Raw genomic sequence first — 18204 nt, 5'->3', positions numbered from 1 at the left:
CTACATTTTAGTTATCAAGATATAATTATTACCCTGAGTTTATTTCTAAAAATATTATTCATTGGGATAAAACAAGGTATACGATTTTATTTGTTCATTCATTTGAAAGATGTACTACTGGCTCTTTGTAAATTCCAAGTAACATGAGAAATTGTGTTTTCAGAGTAAACAGTGATTGACACAAGTTGTTTGAACCACGAACCAAAAGAAAAGTTAATCCTTTTATTTTGGGGGGCCAACTGGAAATTAACACAAAATGAATATAATGATGGAATTCATCGCAGAAGACAGTAAAAAATATTGTTTCCCCAAACTTAATAGCAAGCTTTTAACACGTTCTTTATTGAATTTTGGTACATGTTGCCATAAAGCAGTGCATACGTTCCTACTAAATTAAAACAGAAATATTAATTTCATGTTTACTTAACAACTTGGAAGAAAAACAATGCTAAATTAAATACAGACGATATAAGTGGACTAGTTCACAGCTGCAATTTAGAAATCAAGACATGTTAGCCTCCTCACATATTTTTTTTAATCCCCACGCGGTTTTATACACCTAATGTGTAATTTTCTTTTCATTTCAGCTGCAGGATAGAATTAATGATTTAGAAAAGGAACGGGAACTTTTAAAGGAAAACTATGATAAACTTTATAACAGGTAAATCATGATTCCATATGTTCTCTCCTCTCGTTTGAGATCTTTTCTATCAAAACATTGGATATCAGAATACCTAATATTGATTAAAGAATTAGCAACAGATGATTGCAAGAAATCTATATATGTTATAAAAGAAAAATAAGCTTTTTTAAGAGGTTGGTAATAAGTTCTTTAACCTGAGCAGCAGTCTGTTACTAAGAAAACCATTATCACTTTGTTGTCAGTAACAACTGCTATCATTTATTGAATGCAAACTGTAAGCTAGCAGGCACTATGCTAAATACTCTGCATACATCGTTATAAATTCCTCACAACAACTTGGAAATGTAGGTATTATTAATGCTCATTTTGCAGACAATGAAAATAAAACAGAATTAAGTAAATTTGCCTATGTTCGTAAAGCTGGGAAGTAGTAGAGATTGTATTTGAACCTCTTCTGGTCTCTCCAAGCCCTTGTTTCTTCTGCTGGGCTACCCAGCCTATTAGCTTCGTGTGATTCTGTTGGTGGAAAGCAAAGGTATTCACTTACAATTTTTTCTATTTCTTAAAACAAAAAACACACGCATCTTTATCTTAAGATGAATTTTAAAGAGCTGCTTTACTTTTCTTTTTTTATCTGCTTCATAATTATGGTATTTTAAAAATTAATCCCTTCTGGTAATGTTAGAAACAGAATTCTACTCTACAGCTAAGTTTACTTAAATGATACAGATGTGTGTGTATTTTTAAGTCTTTTCAGTGTATGATACTGATAAATGATAAATACAGGTTTACATGAAAGTAAATTTTATATATATTGAAATATATATGTTAGAGCTGATATTCAACAGTTGCTTCTAATTGATCATATTCAGAAACATCAGAAAATAGCCATCTGATCTACAGTTATATCTTTAACTTTTTAACTATGTTTTACGTTTGATATGTTTTGCAAACTAAATTTACATTTTATGAATTAAACAAATTATACCGAAGAATGTAGGGAGAGGCCTTTATTTTGATTTACTTTGAAAAGATAACTAAATTAATGTTACGCATCATTCCAGAGGTATGTATCATGTATGTTGCTTATACTAGTGTTGATTATATTTGCACAGGGGCTCATTATATTAAGGGTTACCAATAGCGGTTTGAGACCTCAGTTAAAGTAACGTCTTGGGCTCTCCAGCAAGGATAGACTGGCTAAACAGCTTTATGTGGAATTTGCCTTGCGCCCCCTCCCAGATCATTTGGCCTCAGTGCTTTGTTCTGGTCCCACTCTCATCAGCCCCGATTAATTTTACCTAAAGCATTTATTATACCTCCTATTTTATGGTATTTCTGTCTCTATAGAACAATGCATAGGTTTATAGTGATATATTCCTAAGTAGATAGCAGTTGTATGTTTGAAATTTTAAAATTTCGTTATATGGAGAGATCACACCACCACCATATTATATGGCAGAGAAAATAATGTTATCCCCATATCTTATAAATGAGGGAATTGAGACTCAAGAAAAATTAAGAGACTTGTACAGAGTCACACAGCATTGCTAAGACTCCAGTACAGGACTAAAACCCATTTCTTTTGACTCTAAAACTTGATTTTTTTTTCTCTGTGCCTATCTCTGATTTTAATTGCAATGGAAAATTGTATATGCAAAGGGAAACATTCATGGAATAACAGGACTGTCACACATTTAGAAATTTTTATTGATTTATATTTATCTTAACATCTTATAATTTCAAGTAATTTAACATGGTCTTAATACATGAATGTAAGTGCCATTTGGTCATTACTTATACATTTTCTACTTCCCCTCAATTTGAGGATTTACTGAAAGTACTTTCTTGTAATAAAAAACATTAAACTTAGTTGGGAATAATGCATAAATGAAATTTTAAGAAAAACATGTTTTTCTCATATTTAGTTTTTATCACCATGAAACTTTATCTTTCCATATTAGAAGATGATCTAAGAGTGTAAATCTGACTTTGAAAGGTTTTTATTTTTAATGTTTTGCGTTTGAGCAACCTTTTTTTTCTGTCACACTAAAAACAGACTTCATCATGCTGCTTACACTTGAGTTTTGTGTGAGGTGTGTGGAAGTAAATGTGTATAATGAGTGTCAAAACATTTGTGTCAAAAAAAAATGTCACTTAGGTACAAAACCCGGCAAGCACATGTGATAGTAAATAGAGCTGTAAAATTCTCTAATACAGTTTTTTAAATATATAATGTGTTTTCAGAAGCATAGTTGGAAAAACTCTACAAAAATTAGCATCCTCCCCAAGATTCTTTACAGCTCTTGTACTTTATGGCAGTGTTATTCATCATTGCCAGTAACTAATGCTCATCACAAACTACATATATTCCCTGTTTGGTTAGTCATAGTGATAGCATGTTTTTAAAAGGAGAGCATTTGTTTGTTATTCAAAATTGGCTAGTTTTCAGGAGAAAAATGTGATGTGCAGATTGCATTCTCATCTTCCTTTTTCAAATGATATTTTTAATGTGTTTATTATTTGACATATGACATATTAGAGAATCATCTGGTAAGGTAAAATCTTCATGTTAGTATTTGGTATGAGCCTTTTTTTAATATGTTATAGCATGTTTGATACTATGCCAAGAAATAAGTATAACTTTAAGAAATGTTCATTTAAAAAACTCAGAATAAAATTTTTGCAATTAAGTCTTTCTATTTGGTCAGAGAGAAATTCTATACTATAATATAGTACAGCTGGGTCTCATTTTTGAAGTTAGTATATAGTTTTAGGGTGATATAGCTGATGAATGCAGTAGTCCTTCAACTATAATGTATATCAGTAACTTGGAAAACAGTAAAATGGAGGCTTCACCAGCCCTGTGAAACCTCCCCACCTTCCCTCCTCCCCATCCCCCAATACCATCCAATTCAGACTCAGTCAATTTGAGTTTGAATCCAGAGACTCTTGTTAAAGGTGATTTTAAGGTATTAACTCCCTGAGAGACACTCATCTAATAACTATTTAAAAGAAGAGTTGGTCCAGTTTTTGAAGATGATATTAACTGTTTTAAGAATTGGATGATTCAGGTTTTTACAATGTGATAGCCGTCTAATATCCAAAATTTAAGCGAGCACTGCTGACAACCCATAGACTCTCTGTGCTCCATTTCTGTAAAGCAGGGGTCCCCAACCCCCTGTTAGGAGCCAGGCTGCACAGCGGGAGGTGAGCGGCAGGGAGCAAGTGAATCTTCGTCTGCAGCTCCCCATCGCTCCCATTTCCGCCTGAACCATCCACCCCCCACCCCTGTCCGTGGAAAAATTGTCTTCCACGAAACCAGTCCCTGATGCCAAAAAGGTTGGGGACCGCTGCTGTAATGCGAACACCTGTCCCCTACAATATTCTAGGAGACATGAAAGCTCATATGATCCTAAATGAGCACTTTGTGCTTCCCAGAAATCAAACTGAGTACATTTGGGGCATCGTTTTTCCTTTAGTAATTGAAATATCCCCATGTTAATATGCATTTAATTTCCACTAGGCCTAACTAAGGTACCTACGGATTTCTTTATGGATGATTAGAGCTTATTCTTCCCTATCTCTCACATTAGGGTACCCGTGAACATTGGAATAAAAGGAATTCATTCTGTAAGAAAAAAGACCTTAGGGTGGAGATGAATTCTTCAACTCTTCTTTTTTTATCTTATCATGTTTTGATCGAGGGTGTGTATTTACAGTATGCTGACCCATGACTGCCAATGGACATGCCAGTGACCACAGGAACCAATGGGCATTCCACTGCAGATTGATATTTTATCACTCCAGCAACATAATGTAACAATGAAATGTGCACAAAGACCAACTATGATCCCCTCCTCAGTTGTCACTGTAGGCAATGTACAAAAACATTTTCATGAATAAAAGGTTCTCAAAGACTGTTCTCATATGCAGATTTAATCATGTACACAGCCTCTACAAAGAAAATGGAGCCAGATGTGGTTTACCATTTATAGTTACACAGATGGCTCCAAGCATAGAGGAATACAGTAAATTCAAAAGGAATTCCTCATGAAACTCCAGTGGAATGTAATCCTAAATTTAGAGGGAAGATAGCAGTGGACTAAATTCAGAGTGACTTATGCTGATTTACACTAGTATTTTGTGGGTTTGGAAAAACCAGGCTGCTAAATTGTTCTTAATTTAAACACATACAGCTTCTGATGTTTCTGCCAGATTAACTGTTGGTGATCTTTTTTGCTGGTACTAATGCTGTTGGAACACTACTGTTTCTAATTTTTAGCGGCTGATATAATGTATGGTTGTGCCTATTTCATCATGCTAATTTTTTTTCCGGGTAGTACATACTTTTAATAATAAGAGACACACACACACATATACACTCACATGTATGTATACATGTGTACGTGTTTGGTATATATACTTTGAAATATATTTGTCCTTTATCAAAAAATGAAAATGTAAGGGAATATTCTTTACTTTAGTTTTTAAAGTACATATTTGGATTTCATTTAAACCTAGGTAACTCTACCTTTGATAAAATTAGCTTAAAACATTGGTATACCAGATCCATGTATTTTTTTAAGGTTCCATACATGAAATGAGAACACTGATTGAAGAAACAGATGTCATATTTAGAGAAACTTCTAGAATTCCATTTATTTTTAAGGTCATGTTATTTTAAATGCAATAGAAACATTCAGACTGTAAAATAAATATGCAGTTTTTTGTTCTTTTGAAAGCTATGCCTCCCAGAAAAGTATCTCTTTTGGACTAAAACCTCAGACTAGCTGGGAGCAACATTAAGGGCAATTTTCAATAAGAAGTTTCTTTTCCATTTACTTCATCATCAGTACAAAACCAGATTTTATAAATTTCTGGTTCCTTTACTGGGTTTAAAATGAGTAGAAGGGTCAAAGCTGCTGATAATTATTCAGTCATATCAAGCTTCACAGCTAATAGTTTTCTGCTGAAGTACAGATCAAGATCAGTTTTTCCAAAACCTGGCTATCACCTGGGGAAAACTATGAATCCCTGGGCCCCAGAATCTGCATTTTTAACCTAGCACCGGTGTTTCACGTAGGCCAGCATTTGGGAACCACTGGCCTAAACGAATGTTTACTCTATAGCTTCTGCGTACCATTTAGTTATTTTTCAGCTGATTCTTCCAAAATCCCGGGGCTGATCATTAGTAGATTTTCATGATAGTTTAAACTGCTACACTTTTATTGAGGAATAATAATTCTATCTACATCATTCTTATCAAGGTGTTCTTACTGGGTTTTCACCCCAGTCATGCGTTATGAGTAAAACCGTTTGTTCTTAGCCTATTGCTGTTTGCTTTTTAGGACAAAAACTGCATGATCATTGCTTCTTAATATCAGAATCGCCGTCTTATAATTCAAAATGCTGTCATTTTGTGGCCAGTATTTTGTAAATATGCTATTATCAGAGACTCTTTAAAAGTTTCAAATTCTGGAATTAAAGATCAGGTGGGGAGTCCCTTTTCTCTGTATTAGGGTTTATTCGTGGTAGAGAATGGTTTTGTCCGATGTCTGCTGCTGAGGTTTGGAACTGTGGATTCCTCTGGAGTATGTACAGTATCTGAATTCCTTTACTAGTCCCACAAAAGCTGCACACTGCCAACTTCTCTGACTTTAGAGCTCTAAATTAAGGCCAGTTCCTTTGCTCATCCCACAAACTCTTTCATGTTGCCTAACCGCAGCCTGAGAAAGGCGCCTTGGTTTCAACAGCAGCAGACCAGCATATGTTTACTTAATTCCTAAGACATGATGACAGTGGTCTCTGTGCCACTAAAAGCTTTTCTCTTTATTATTTTCGGTTGAAGCTGATTTCCAAGCTCTCCTTGCCTGTCACGTGTGTTTTGCAGTGCCTTCAGTGCTGCCCATGAAGAGCAATGGAAGTTAAAGGAACAGCAGCTGAAAGTACAGATTGCTCAACTCGAGACTGCCTTAAAATCTGATTTAACAGACAAAACTGAAATCCTTGACAGATTAAAAACTGAAAGAGGTACATGTAAAATGACTACTGACTTACTCGTTTCAGACATGCGTGTTACTCATTGTTACTCACTGACTTGATAAGTACTTATTACAGCGCCTGCTGTTTTGCCAGGCACCTTGCTGCGTACTAGGGACACAGCCTATATTAACAGTCATCCACTTTTATGAGTGTATTGATTGCTCAAAATTTCCCTTTACTCAGCTTAGCGTATATGCCAAAGGAATTATTTTTTTCTCAGAGTTACTCTTTTTCAGGTTGTCTTTAATTTGTTTAATTTTCCTGAATTTATTCAAGAGTCAACAAGTGTTTATTAAGCACCAGTATGTGCTAGGCACTATTCTAAGTTCTGGGGATACAGCAATGAATAAAACAAAGACCTGGTCCTCATGCAGCATAAATTCAAGAGGGAGAAACTGACAGTAATTAAATAAATATGTGATACACCAGGTGGTGGCAGGTGCAGTAGAGGAAAAAAAAAAAAGGCAGTGTAAGACAGCCGAGGATGGCAGAAGTCTTGCTTGGCTGTTTTTGATCTGATAGTGAGATGGCTAATTCTGCTCCGTGACAGAGAACTTAAATAAAGAAGCCTTGTCAAGATGTCCCTGCTAAAATAATAATCATTAATAAGTTACATGTTATGAGTCCCAGATCTCACCTTTCTTGTCTCACAGAAGTAAAATAATTATATAATTAAAGTAGATGTCTGCTCTACTATATTATACACACATATGCACACAAATGCACAATCAGGGAAGTGAATTAATTGCTCCAAGTGTTGCATCTGTTTGCTCAGCCAGTAGGTAAACGCAGCGATGTGATAATAAGGTTGCTCCTTTTGAACTCTTGCAGTTCAGTTGCATGAGAACATGTAAAAGTTTAATGCAGACTCAGTTAAAAAAACAATTACATATCTAGTCAGTACTCTCTATATTGATTTAGATCACAGTGCCATATTTCGTTAACTCTAAGAAGATTTTTTTCCCATTTTAATATCTCTGAAATTGGGAAGCATCTTGTAGGTGATAACATTTTTTAAATTATGGTGGAACTTTTTTTAACATTTTAAGAAGTCTGAAATTGGAACACATCTTATAATCAATGGGGTCTTAATTTCAATGAAATATGTGTGCAGTATTTATTTACCAAGTGGTTTAAATGATGACAGACAGTTTATGAAATTTTCTCCAGAAGACTGTGAGTAGAATAAAATGATATGATTTCTGACTGGGTGGATATTTTAAAGTTTTTATGTCAAAGATTCTTAGTTCCTAACTTTAATATGTAGTGTTGAATACCTAACAGAGTGCTTTGTTTAGTAGTTGCTCAATAAATTCTTCCACCGACGTGGAAGGGCTCTGTATTTCCTCTCTCTTTTCTTTCTTGAGGAAAGAGAAATGAAATAAACCTTTCTTGTTCCCGTGCTTTCTGTACTTCCCTAGATATCAAAAATTCCAAAACTCTTATCTTTACACATTTGAATTGGTCTCTGGTAAGAAACTCTTAAGAGGATAGAATCTTGGTGGTCTTTTAAAACCTGTTTATTACTGTTGGATTAAGTCTGGGGGTTCTTTTCAGTCCCACAGCCCTCAACGTAATCACTATTAATATTTTTATATATGTCCTTCCAGAGTTGTTTCTATATGTATACATACAATTTTATAATGTGCTTTTTTATTTGCTGTATTGTGAAATCGTTCCTTCAGTATAAGTATAAATCTGCATCATCATCATTTATAATGGCTGTCATAGTTTTCCAGTGTGAGGATGTACCATAGATTGTTTGTTTAACAGTCTTCTATTGTTGAATTTTTAAATAGCTTCAGCTTTTTTAAGTACCCTGAACATCTTTCTACACAAATCTTTACACATTTATCTGATTATTTTCTTAAGAAAAATTGCTAGAACTGAATCTTTCTTTTTAATGCAACTATGATTTTAGTTATTTTTGCTTGCGTACCTGAAATTTACAGGTCTGATAATTTCAGTTTTTGTTTCTTTGTGAAAATGTTAAAATAGATTTTAAGAAAAATAATACAGCCTTTAAACAATTTTTTCCAGGAAAATACTAAACAAAAAATTGAAGTTGTCTATTTAAGGAAATCTTTTAATATTTAGAAAGTTGCTTTTTTGTATTACAGATTTCAAAATTGTTTAATTTTACTTTGAAGTCTCTTCACACAGTTACCTTTTCATGTATCAAGTGTTCTCTGCCAGAAGATGTTTCCCTGGCTTCTTGTAGTCATTCATCTAACTGGCAAATTATTTTTAGAGAATACTCACCTCTTTATTCAAGGTACAAATTAGTTTCAGATTGTGCGAATATGTGGGGGAAGGATATGTAAATGCAGTTTGCATTTGGTTAATGCTTAAATTAACTGCATGTGTCTAAGGGCCTGCTTTTGAAAGTTCCTTTCTATCTTTAGCTGAAATGCATAATTCAGCATAATGCATATGGTTATATTGATCACAGCTGAAGATATTAGCACAAAGGAGCTCTGAAAATTGTTTAGTTGAATTGTTCTCTGCACTCTGCTTATTAATGGTGTGCTTGAAGAACATAATTTTAAAAGAGTGAAATGTTATCTCATTTGAATAAAATGCTGTTTAGCTTAACCTGCTTTTTGTCAAATCATAGGTAAAGAGGTTATTTTTCATCTTGTACAGGGTGCTTTGATTTTTCATATTATAATTCAGCAAGTCTATTTCCTCTTTGAACTATAATGTCTCCATACATTTTAAAGTCCCAGGAGTGACATCCCCAGTAAACAGTTTAAGAAAGGAAAAATATAGTAGAGAATTCTACATAAAATTCAGTAGAGAGAAAGTTACTGGTGCTCAGTAATATCTTCTCCCACTAATAAGTTATTTTCCCACTAATAAAGCCCTGGTTTTAAAAATACCAGGTAAGTGGGAACATAGTTGTTGAACGAAAAATCAGAAAAGGAAGAAATATTTGAGTAAGTTTATTTATACCAGTAACATATTATTCTCAGGACCCTGCTCTGAAAAATTGAAAGAATAGAAGACAGCATAGGAATAATATACACTGCGTCTGGATGAAGATGGAACGATCATGTCCTTACACTTCTGATTCCCCTCAGAACCCCTAAAAGTTTCACTAGCCAGAGAAGGAAATTACATTATCCTCAGGACCTTGGTTTTACTTCTTGCTGACTACATTTACCTCCTTTTTTGTTACCTAGTCATTCTATCTGGATGTTGTTTTAACCTAATCAACATCAAATAAAGGGTTCCAGATTCTTACTCTACTCTCTAACCAAAAAAGCAAATTTATCTCATAAGAATTCATATTTATTATTAATCCTAATTTTTAGTATAGAGATAAATGTTTGATCTTTACCTTAAATATTCCAAGTATTGTTCACATTTGGAAATTCTTTCATTTATTTCACTGAATATTAGTAATTTGTACTCTAGGATAACCTTCTAACCTCTTATCAATAAGAAAAATATTTACATATTTGATATTTTTGATATTAAAATGGCTCTACATACCCTAGGGTAACTTTTTTTTTTTTTTTTTTACTTTTTAGTTTGCCAGAAGTATGTTATATTAAAAATATTCAAATTTAGTTCATTTCTTCTTAACTGTGTAATTTACAGTTTTTACTTGTATATAGCATTTATGGCTTGGGAACACAAAGCTTTATAAAAGTCCGAAACATATTTTTGTATAAAATGCAGTCAGTGTGCAGATGTGTTCATGTAAAGAATTCTTGGCAAATATGTTGATTTCCCTTTTTTTAAGAAAAGGAATGATGATCATAAATCTTTGTGAGCAGGATGAAATTAGTAGAGACACTTTGGATATCATGGTTTAGAGTCAGTCCACAAAGGGAGCCCACAAAGGAGAATACTTGACCACCACAACGAACTCTAGTAAAGAAGTACACTTAAGAACATAGGACTAAAGAGGAGATTTGTTAGCTCGCTATTATGCTTTCTTTTTTTTGAGTTAAGCATGTTTAATGCAGAGAGTGAAAAATTAGTCTCTCTATGGATTTGCCGTCTTCCGTAGCTCTACCCTATACGCCTGCTTGTGGGTCATGGCAAATGAGCACATAGGCAAAGGTAACCTATCTCCATTCCTAATTAATAGTGTGAACTCTGTGAATAAAGAACACACATGAATTATTATTGATACTGCCATGCACTCGTTGAGAATCCATTTCTCCTCTCTTAAAAGATTTATTAAAAATGGGGCTGATTATAATTCCAGAGTTATTATCAGAAATTATCTTGTTTTAATAAAAAGACTTTATGCTGAATTAGGAAAAGATAACTCAAGGAAGTCAATTAGAAAAAACTAAAAGAAAAATTTTTTTTGCATGCCTTTCAGGACCCTTAATAAGTAAGTAAAAATCATAGATTTAGAAACATATTTTCATAGGCATTTTAGATAGAATGTTCCTTTGAAGTTCCAGAGGCCACAATTTCCTTATATTAATACTGTGAAACTAAGTCCTAAGTTTTTGATAAGCAAGTGAATCATATGGTAGACACATGATAGTGTTCATTTGTTCCTCATTCCCCTGCTGCCTTAGTCTAAGGTGCTAGCTTAATTTCCTCTCTGGCCAGAACAATGCTAGATTGAGCTTGGTGTGTTTCATGAATTAAGTCAATTTAAAATGTGTTCTTATACCTCATTCTCACTTACCTTTCGAATTGTGTCGACTTCATTTTTAAGACCAAAATGAGAAGATCATTCAAGAAAATAGAGAACTACAGTTACAGTACCTGGAACAAAAGCAACAACTTGATGAACTTAAAAACCGCATGAAAATTTACAACCAGGTGAACTATTTTCTCATTTAGGAAACTAACTCCAAATTTTTATCTAAATATTTCATACGTAAAGAAAACACTATACCACAAAGCAAAAGAATACAATAGATAACTTAGTTTATTAATTCATGGTATCTTGCAGTTTATGTTCCATGAGGGTAATCTACATAGTTGGAATGTCTCTTGCACTTTCCTTTGTGAGCTTTTACTTACTCTGTCTTTTGCAGGAGAGTGATATTAATGCTGATGAATTGAGTGAAGCTCTCCTGCTTATAAAGGTAACTTTCTAAACTTCATCATGAACTTCATGTCTACATATAACTCTTTCAGCATAATGATGACCCTTATTGTAACCTTTATACTTGGAGAATGAATTATTCAGGAAAAGTGGTCAGGTGACATTTAGTTACAGCATATACATATTTCATAATGACATCAAAATTACATTAAAGTAGACCTCAAAAACTCTTATTTAAAGCACTTTCCCCAACTGTAACAAACATTTTACTTTTATATGCCCCACTATAAAACTAACCAGCAGTTTTCTGTCCTAAGAGACCTTGGTGCACCCTATTATCTTAAGTAAAATATTGAATTATATATGTCACCAGAAGATATTTTCTAGTTCTAGAATATTCTGTTACTTACAAGAAGACACAGAAAGTACATTTCTTTCCTTTTAGACCATCATGGTATAGATTTTAATCAAATGAAGAATAGAAATAAACGTACATGGTTCTTTTTTACTTCGTGAAGTAATAAACTTTTTTTTATTTCTCTGTAATTGTTCCAAGTGTCTATCCAAATATGTATTCTATATCAGGACTGCTTTATTCCTAACAGAAAATGGAAATATATCTGTTTTCAATTAATGATTGTTTCTTACTATATCCATATTAATTCACAGTTACATTTTAGACACTCTTGTTTTGGTAATAAAATATGTTTTTGTTTTAGGCTCAAAAATCACAAAAAAATGGAGACCTTTCTTTTTTAGAAAAAGTAGACAGTAAAATTAATAAAGATCTAGAACGCTCCATGAAAGAGCTGCAAGCAACTCATGCAGAAACAGTGCAAGAACTTGAAAAGACAAGAAACATGCTAATTATGCAACATAAAATTAATAAAGATTATCAGGTAATATAATAGACTAAATCGGGAGGATATGTTTCCCATAATATTCTACTGATGACTTACATTTCAAAGCAGTATCATGTATTAGCGTCTGTTATGATCTATTATCATGTGTTACCACATGCCTGGAATTTAGCCTTGTATCTAGATACTCCTGACTAAAGAGTTCTAAAACAAGTAATTTTTTCAGTGCCTGGTTTTAGGGAACGAATCATGGCGACGTATTCACCAACGCCAGCACGCTCCGCAGTTGGTCCTGCCACAGCCGCCTGTTATATTAGCTTCTAACAAATGGGTCACCACTCCTTAAAAGGGACCCAGAGTTTTGTGGGTTTTACTCCTGGTTAACGAACACTGCCAAGCATAATTTTCTAAACTGTAAGCTCTTTGAAGTCAGGAAACAACAGCTTATAGCTCCCGGTATCCCCAGGATCTAAAAAATGCTTGAATCATAGTTGCTTTAACAAATGAAAATGGAACAAATCCTGAGTAATGAAACTTGTTATCTTTATTTTTTTAGATGGAAGTTGAGGCAGTGACCCAGAAGATGGAAAATTTGCAGCAAGATTATGAACTCAGAGTGGAACAGTATGTCCACCTTCTTGATAGCAGGGCTGCGCGCATCCAGAAACTAGAAGGTACAACGTGCACAATTCTTTGTCCACAGTAACTAGAGGAGTGGATTTTTACAACAGTTGAAAATGTCATCCAAATGTACACTCATACTTTCTTTTTGCTCTTTTTTTCCCAATTTATTAACTATAATAATAAGTTACCAGAAAGGCTGTTTTTATCTGATACTTTTCTACTCAAGAATTTTTAGTAATTCCCTACTGCTTTTTGAATTCGGTGTTGCAGGCAAGATTTCAAAGTACTTCATAAAGTAGTACCACAGACTAAATTTAACCACATCATTTCTAATTTCTCTTCTAAGCAAACTACGCATCTCAGCCAAACAAGTCGGCTTGCTCTTTGTCAGATGCATCTTGTTCGGTCCCACCACCAGGGCTTTGTCTGCTCCATCTGAACCTCCTTTCTACTCTGACTCCAGGATATACCCTTCCCTGCTTCAGGATCTAAGCAAATGTGTGCCCATGCCAGAAAGCTGGCTCCAATTACTGCTAGCCACCCCTCTACTTGAAATGCCCTTACAGTGGTTTTCAGACTTTAGCAAGTAAGAAAATTACATGGGGAACTTGTTTCAAAGGTAGCTCCCTGGGCCCTACCCCTGGAGATCTTGGGGTCTCTGATTTGATATATTTAGAAATAATTCCAAGCAATTCACATGCAGGTGTAAGACTGTACTTTGAACAACACTACCTCAGCACTTGCCACTTTTACTCTCATGTACTCAAAAAATATGTTTAGGGATTGTATTATATACACCGGTGCAGTTTTGCGTATTCTCTATGACTGCAACATAATAAGTTCTACAGTGATAAGTACTTTGTCTCTCTTTCATGCTCCCTGCCATACAGTACTTAAATTCAGTGATCTATGCCAGCAGTAACTTTTTTTTTTTTAAGGAATTTTGCCTTTTTTTTTTTTAAATTTTATTTATTTATTAATGGCTGTGTTGGCTCTTCGTTTCTGCGCGAGGGCTTTCTCTAGCTGTGGCAAGCGGGGGCCCCTCTTCATCGCGGTGCGCGGGCCTCTCACTATCGCGGCCTCTCTTGTTGCGGAGCACAGGCTCCAGACACGCAGGCTTGGTAATTGTGCCAGCAGTAATTTTACACTCTTAAGGATCACTGAGAATCCAAAAGGCCTTATGTTTATATGGGTTACATTCATGATATTTATCATGTTAGAAATTAAAAATGAGAAATTTAAAAAATATTTGGCATGCTAAAATAATAATTAACCCATTACATGTTAACATAAATTACAGTTTTATTCTTTAATAGGTATATTTTCCATACCAAAAAAATAGACAAGCGACATGGTTTTAAATTTTTTTAATTGCTTAACATTTTTGCAAATCTTTTCAGCATCTGTCTTAATAGAAAACAGCTGGGTTTTTATATCTGCTTCTACAGTGAATCTGTTATGATATCACACATCACATAGATTCTGGGAGACTCTATTATACACTTGTAAGAGACTAAGAATGAAAAAGGCCAATAACATCTTAGTATTATTTTTAAAATAGTTTTAACCTCACAGACCTCCAGAACAGTCTCAGGTACCCTCAGGGGTTCCCAGACCACACTCTGGGAACCATTGCTCTAAGTAGAAGGGTTCAGTAACTATCTTCATCTGACTGAACAGGGTTTTCCAAAGCCAAAGAGCATTGTGTTCCTTTTATTGCAAGTAGTACTCAATAAAAATTCACTTAATGAAATTTTCCTGAATAACAGGGAGGTCCCACAGTTTGAGATTTTCATTCCTTTCAAGCCTCACTAAGTCTTTACCAATGTATTCTATCTGTGTCCTAAATTCATTGATTGATTCCATAAACATGCTCAAGTTCCTAATGTATCCTAAGCAAAGTGCTAGGCAGTGAGAATACAAACGGAAAAAGCTCGGGCTTTTTCCTCCAAGAACTTGTAAGTTGTGAACAAGTAAGTAGACAGTTATACTTTACTGTGAAGAGTGTGAAGTTAGAAAAATGCAAAAGCTATCAAGGAAACATTGAGGAGAGAATGCCTATTTATACCTGAAGATTCAGGAAACACCCCACACAGTAGGTTTGGAGGCTTTAAAGATGACAGAATTCACCACTAAGTAAAAACAATGAAAGGCTTTCCAGGAAGTAGATGAAGCAGGTAAAAATGCCCTAAGTGTGAAGCACTGCCATTCATTTGAGAAAATGCATGTGAATCTGTCTGTTTGGAACTCAGGATTAGTAAATGGAGAAGAACCTGGATTTAAGGCTGGTAAGAACCAAATCCTGAAGGCCCCATTTGCCACCCTGATGAGTCTGAACCTTATTAACCTAGAGAAGCACCAAGGAATTTTTAAGGTAGGGAGTAGTACACCCAGAACTTCATTTTGGAGATTATGCTATAGGTATCGGGAAGAATGAGTAAAATTTGAAGGAAGGAAGGAATTGGGTTCCATTAATCATCTGGGTAATAAACACTGAGGGTGTAAGTAAGGTAGCATCAGTGGAGATGCAGAGGACAGGGACAAATTTGCTAAAGACTTAGGAAATATTTTTGAATAGCAGTGACCCTACAGATGTGGGGAGAGTAAAAAAAAAGGGGGGGAAACCTAGGATGACACTGTGATATCTAGCTTAGGCAGCTGGATGAAGGCTAACGTCATCACTTGAAATTCAAGGTACAGAAATAACTAGAAGACAATATGAGCCATTCTGCCTTGGGTATATTGAGTTTGTTGTTAGGGGATATCTAGATAGAGGGCTCAGCAAGCCACTAGATGTGTGGGTCTGGAATTGAGGAAAGAAATCTGAATTAAAAATAGAAATATGAGCATCTTCAGAATATTGATAGTAACAGAAGTCATAAAAGGGGTTGTGATCTAATCATTAGAGAAATGCAAATCAAAACTGCAATGAGGTACCACCTCACACCGGTCAGAATGGCCATGATTTAAAAGTCTACAGATAGGGCTTCCCTGGTGGCGCAGTGGTTGAGAGTCTGCCTGCCGATGCAGGGGACACAGGTTTGTGCCCCAGTCCGGGAAGATCCCACATGCCGCAGAGCGGCTGGACCACTGAGCCATGGCCGCTGAGCCTGCACGTCTGGAGCCTGTGCTCCGCAACAGGAGAGGCCACAACAGTGAGAGGCCTGCGTACTGCAAAAAAAAAAAAAAAAGTCTACAGATAACAAACACTGGAGAGGGTGTGGAGAAAAGGGACCCCGTGTACACTGTTGGTGGGAATGTATGTTGGTGCAGCCACTATGGAAAATAGTATGGAGGTTCCTCACAAAACTAAAAACAGAACTACCATATGATCCTGCAGTCCCACTCCTGGGCATATACCTGGACAAAACTATAATTCAAAAAGATACCTGCACCCCTACGTTCATAGCAGCACTGTTCACAATAGCCAAAACATGGAAACAACCTAAATGTCCATCAACAGATGACTGGATAGAGAGGATGTGGTACATATATACGATGGAATACTACTCAACCATAAAAAGGATGAAATAATGCCACTTGCAGCAACATGGATGCAACTAGAGAATATCACACTAAGTGAAGTTAAGTCTGAAAGAGAAAGACAAATACCATATGATAACACGTACACCTGGAGTCTAAAATATGACACAAATTAACCTATCTAAAAAACAGAAACGGACTCACAGACGTAGAGAACAGATTTGTGGTTGCCGAGGGGGAGAGGGAGAAGGATGGACTGGGAGTTAGGGGTTAGTGGATGCAAACTATTACATTTAGAATGGATAAACAACAAGGTCCTAATGTGTAGCCCAAGAAGCTATATCCAGTCTCCCGGGATGAATCATAATGGAAAAGAATATTTTAAAAAGAATGTGTATATGTGTATAACTGAGTCACTTTTCTGTACAGCATAAACTAACACAACATTGTAAATCAGCTATATTTCAAATAAATAAAAGAGGATGTGATTACTCATGAGAATATGTAGACTAAAAAGAGGATAAAAACAGAACCCCAGCAAACTAGCAGAGAAAGAGAAACCCTTAAAGAGTAAGAGAGGTAGGGGCTTCCCTGGTGGTGCAGTGGTTGAGAGTCCGCCTGCCGATGCAGGGGACACGGGTTTGTGCCCCGGTCCGGGAAGATCCTACATGCCATGGAGCGGCTGGCCCCGTGAGCCATGGCCGCTGAGCCTGTACGTCCGGAGCCTGTGCTCTCCAACGGGAGAGGCCACAGCAGTGAGAGGCCCGCGTACCGCAAAAAAAAAAAAAAAAAGAAGAGAGGTAGGAGGAGAAGCAGGGCAGACGAGGACATGAAAGCTCACAAAAGTTCACAAAAGAGGATGTGGTCATCAGTGTCAATTAAGGAAAGAACTCAAATAACACAAGAACCATTCAATCTAGAAACTGGTTAGTTATTGGTGACATTTTCTAGAGTAGTTTCACGAGAAAAATAAGGCAGATGCTTTTTGCAGGAAGTTGAAGAGTGTCTGTTAGATGAGGAATTGGAGACCCAAGTATACATTACTCTTTTTAGAAAGTTGGATGTAACATGGCGGGGGAAATGTGTATCTAGAAAGAGATACATCTTTTTATTTATTTTTTATTGAAATATAGTTGATTTATATTATTAGTTTCAGGTGCACAGAATAGTCATTCAGTATTTTTATAGATTATACTCCATTATAAGTTATTACAAGACAATGGCTGTAATTCACGGTGCTATACAATATCCTTGTTGTTTATCTATTTTATATATAGTAGTTTGTATCTGTTAATCCTGTACTCCTAATTTGTCCCTCCTCTTCCTTCTCCCCTTTGGTAACCACAAGTTTGTTTTCTATATCTGTGAGTCTGTTTCTGTTTTACTTGTACATCCATTTGTATCATTTTTAGATTCCACATATAAGTGATATCATACACTATGTGCTTTCTCTGACTGACTTCACTAAGTATAATATTCTCTGGGTCCATCCACGTTGCTGCAAATGGCAGCATTTCATTCTT

The 18204-nt window shown here is 35.4% G+C and overlaps 1 protein-coding gene across 1 annotated transcript in view; it reads left to right on the top strand.

Moving 5' to 3' along the window:
* RPGRIP1L (RPGRIP1 like) overlaps positions 1–18204 on the top strand; it is a 95357-nt gene that overhangs the window by 25771 nt on the left and 51382 nt on the right. The window contains exons 9-14 of the mRNA XM_065898364.1: positions 588–661; positions 6537–6676; positions 11379–11485; positions 11704–11754; positions 12434–12613; positions 13131–13248. Coding sequence (XP_065754436.1) covers positions 588–661; positions 6537–6676; positions 11379–11485; positions 11704–11754; positions 12434–12613; positions 13131–13248 — 670 coding nt within the window. The remainder of the gene's footprint in view (positions 1–587; positions 662–6536; positions 6677–11378; positions 11486–11703; positions 11755–12433; positions 12614–13130; positions 13249–18204) is intronic.

This window comes from Phocoena phocoena, chromosome 20 (genome assembly GCF_963924675.1).
Source record: "Phocoena phocoena chromosome 20, mPhoPho1.1, whole genome shotgun sequence".
Lineage (NCBI taxonomy): Eukaryota > Metazoa > Chordata > Mammalia > Artiodactyla > Phocoenidae > Phocoena > Phocoena phocoena.
Note: the sequence above shows the minus strand (reverse complement) of the source record. Positions and strands in the feature narration are given on the sequence as shown.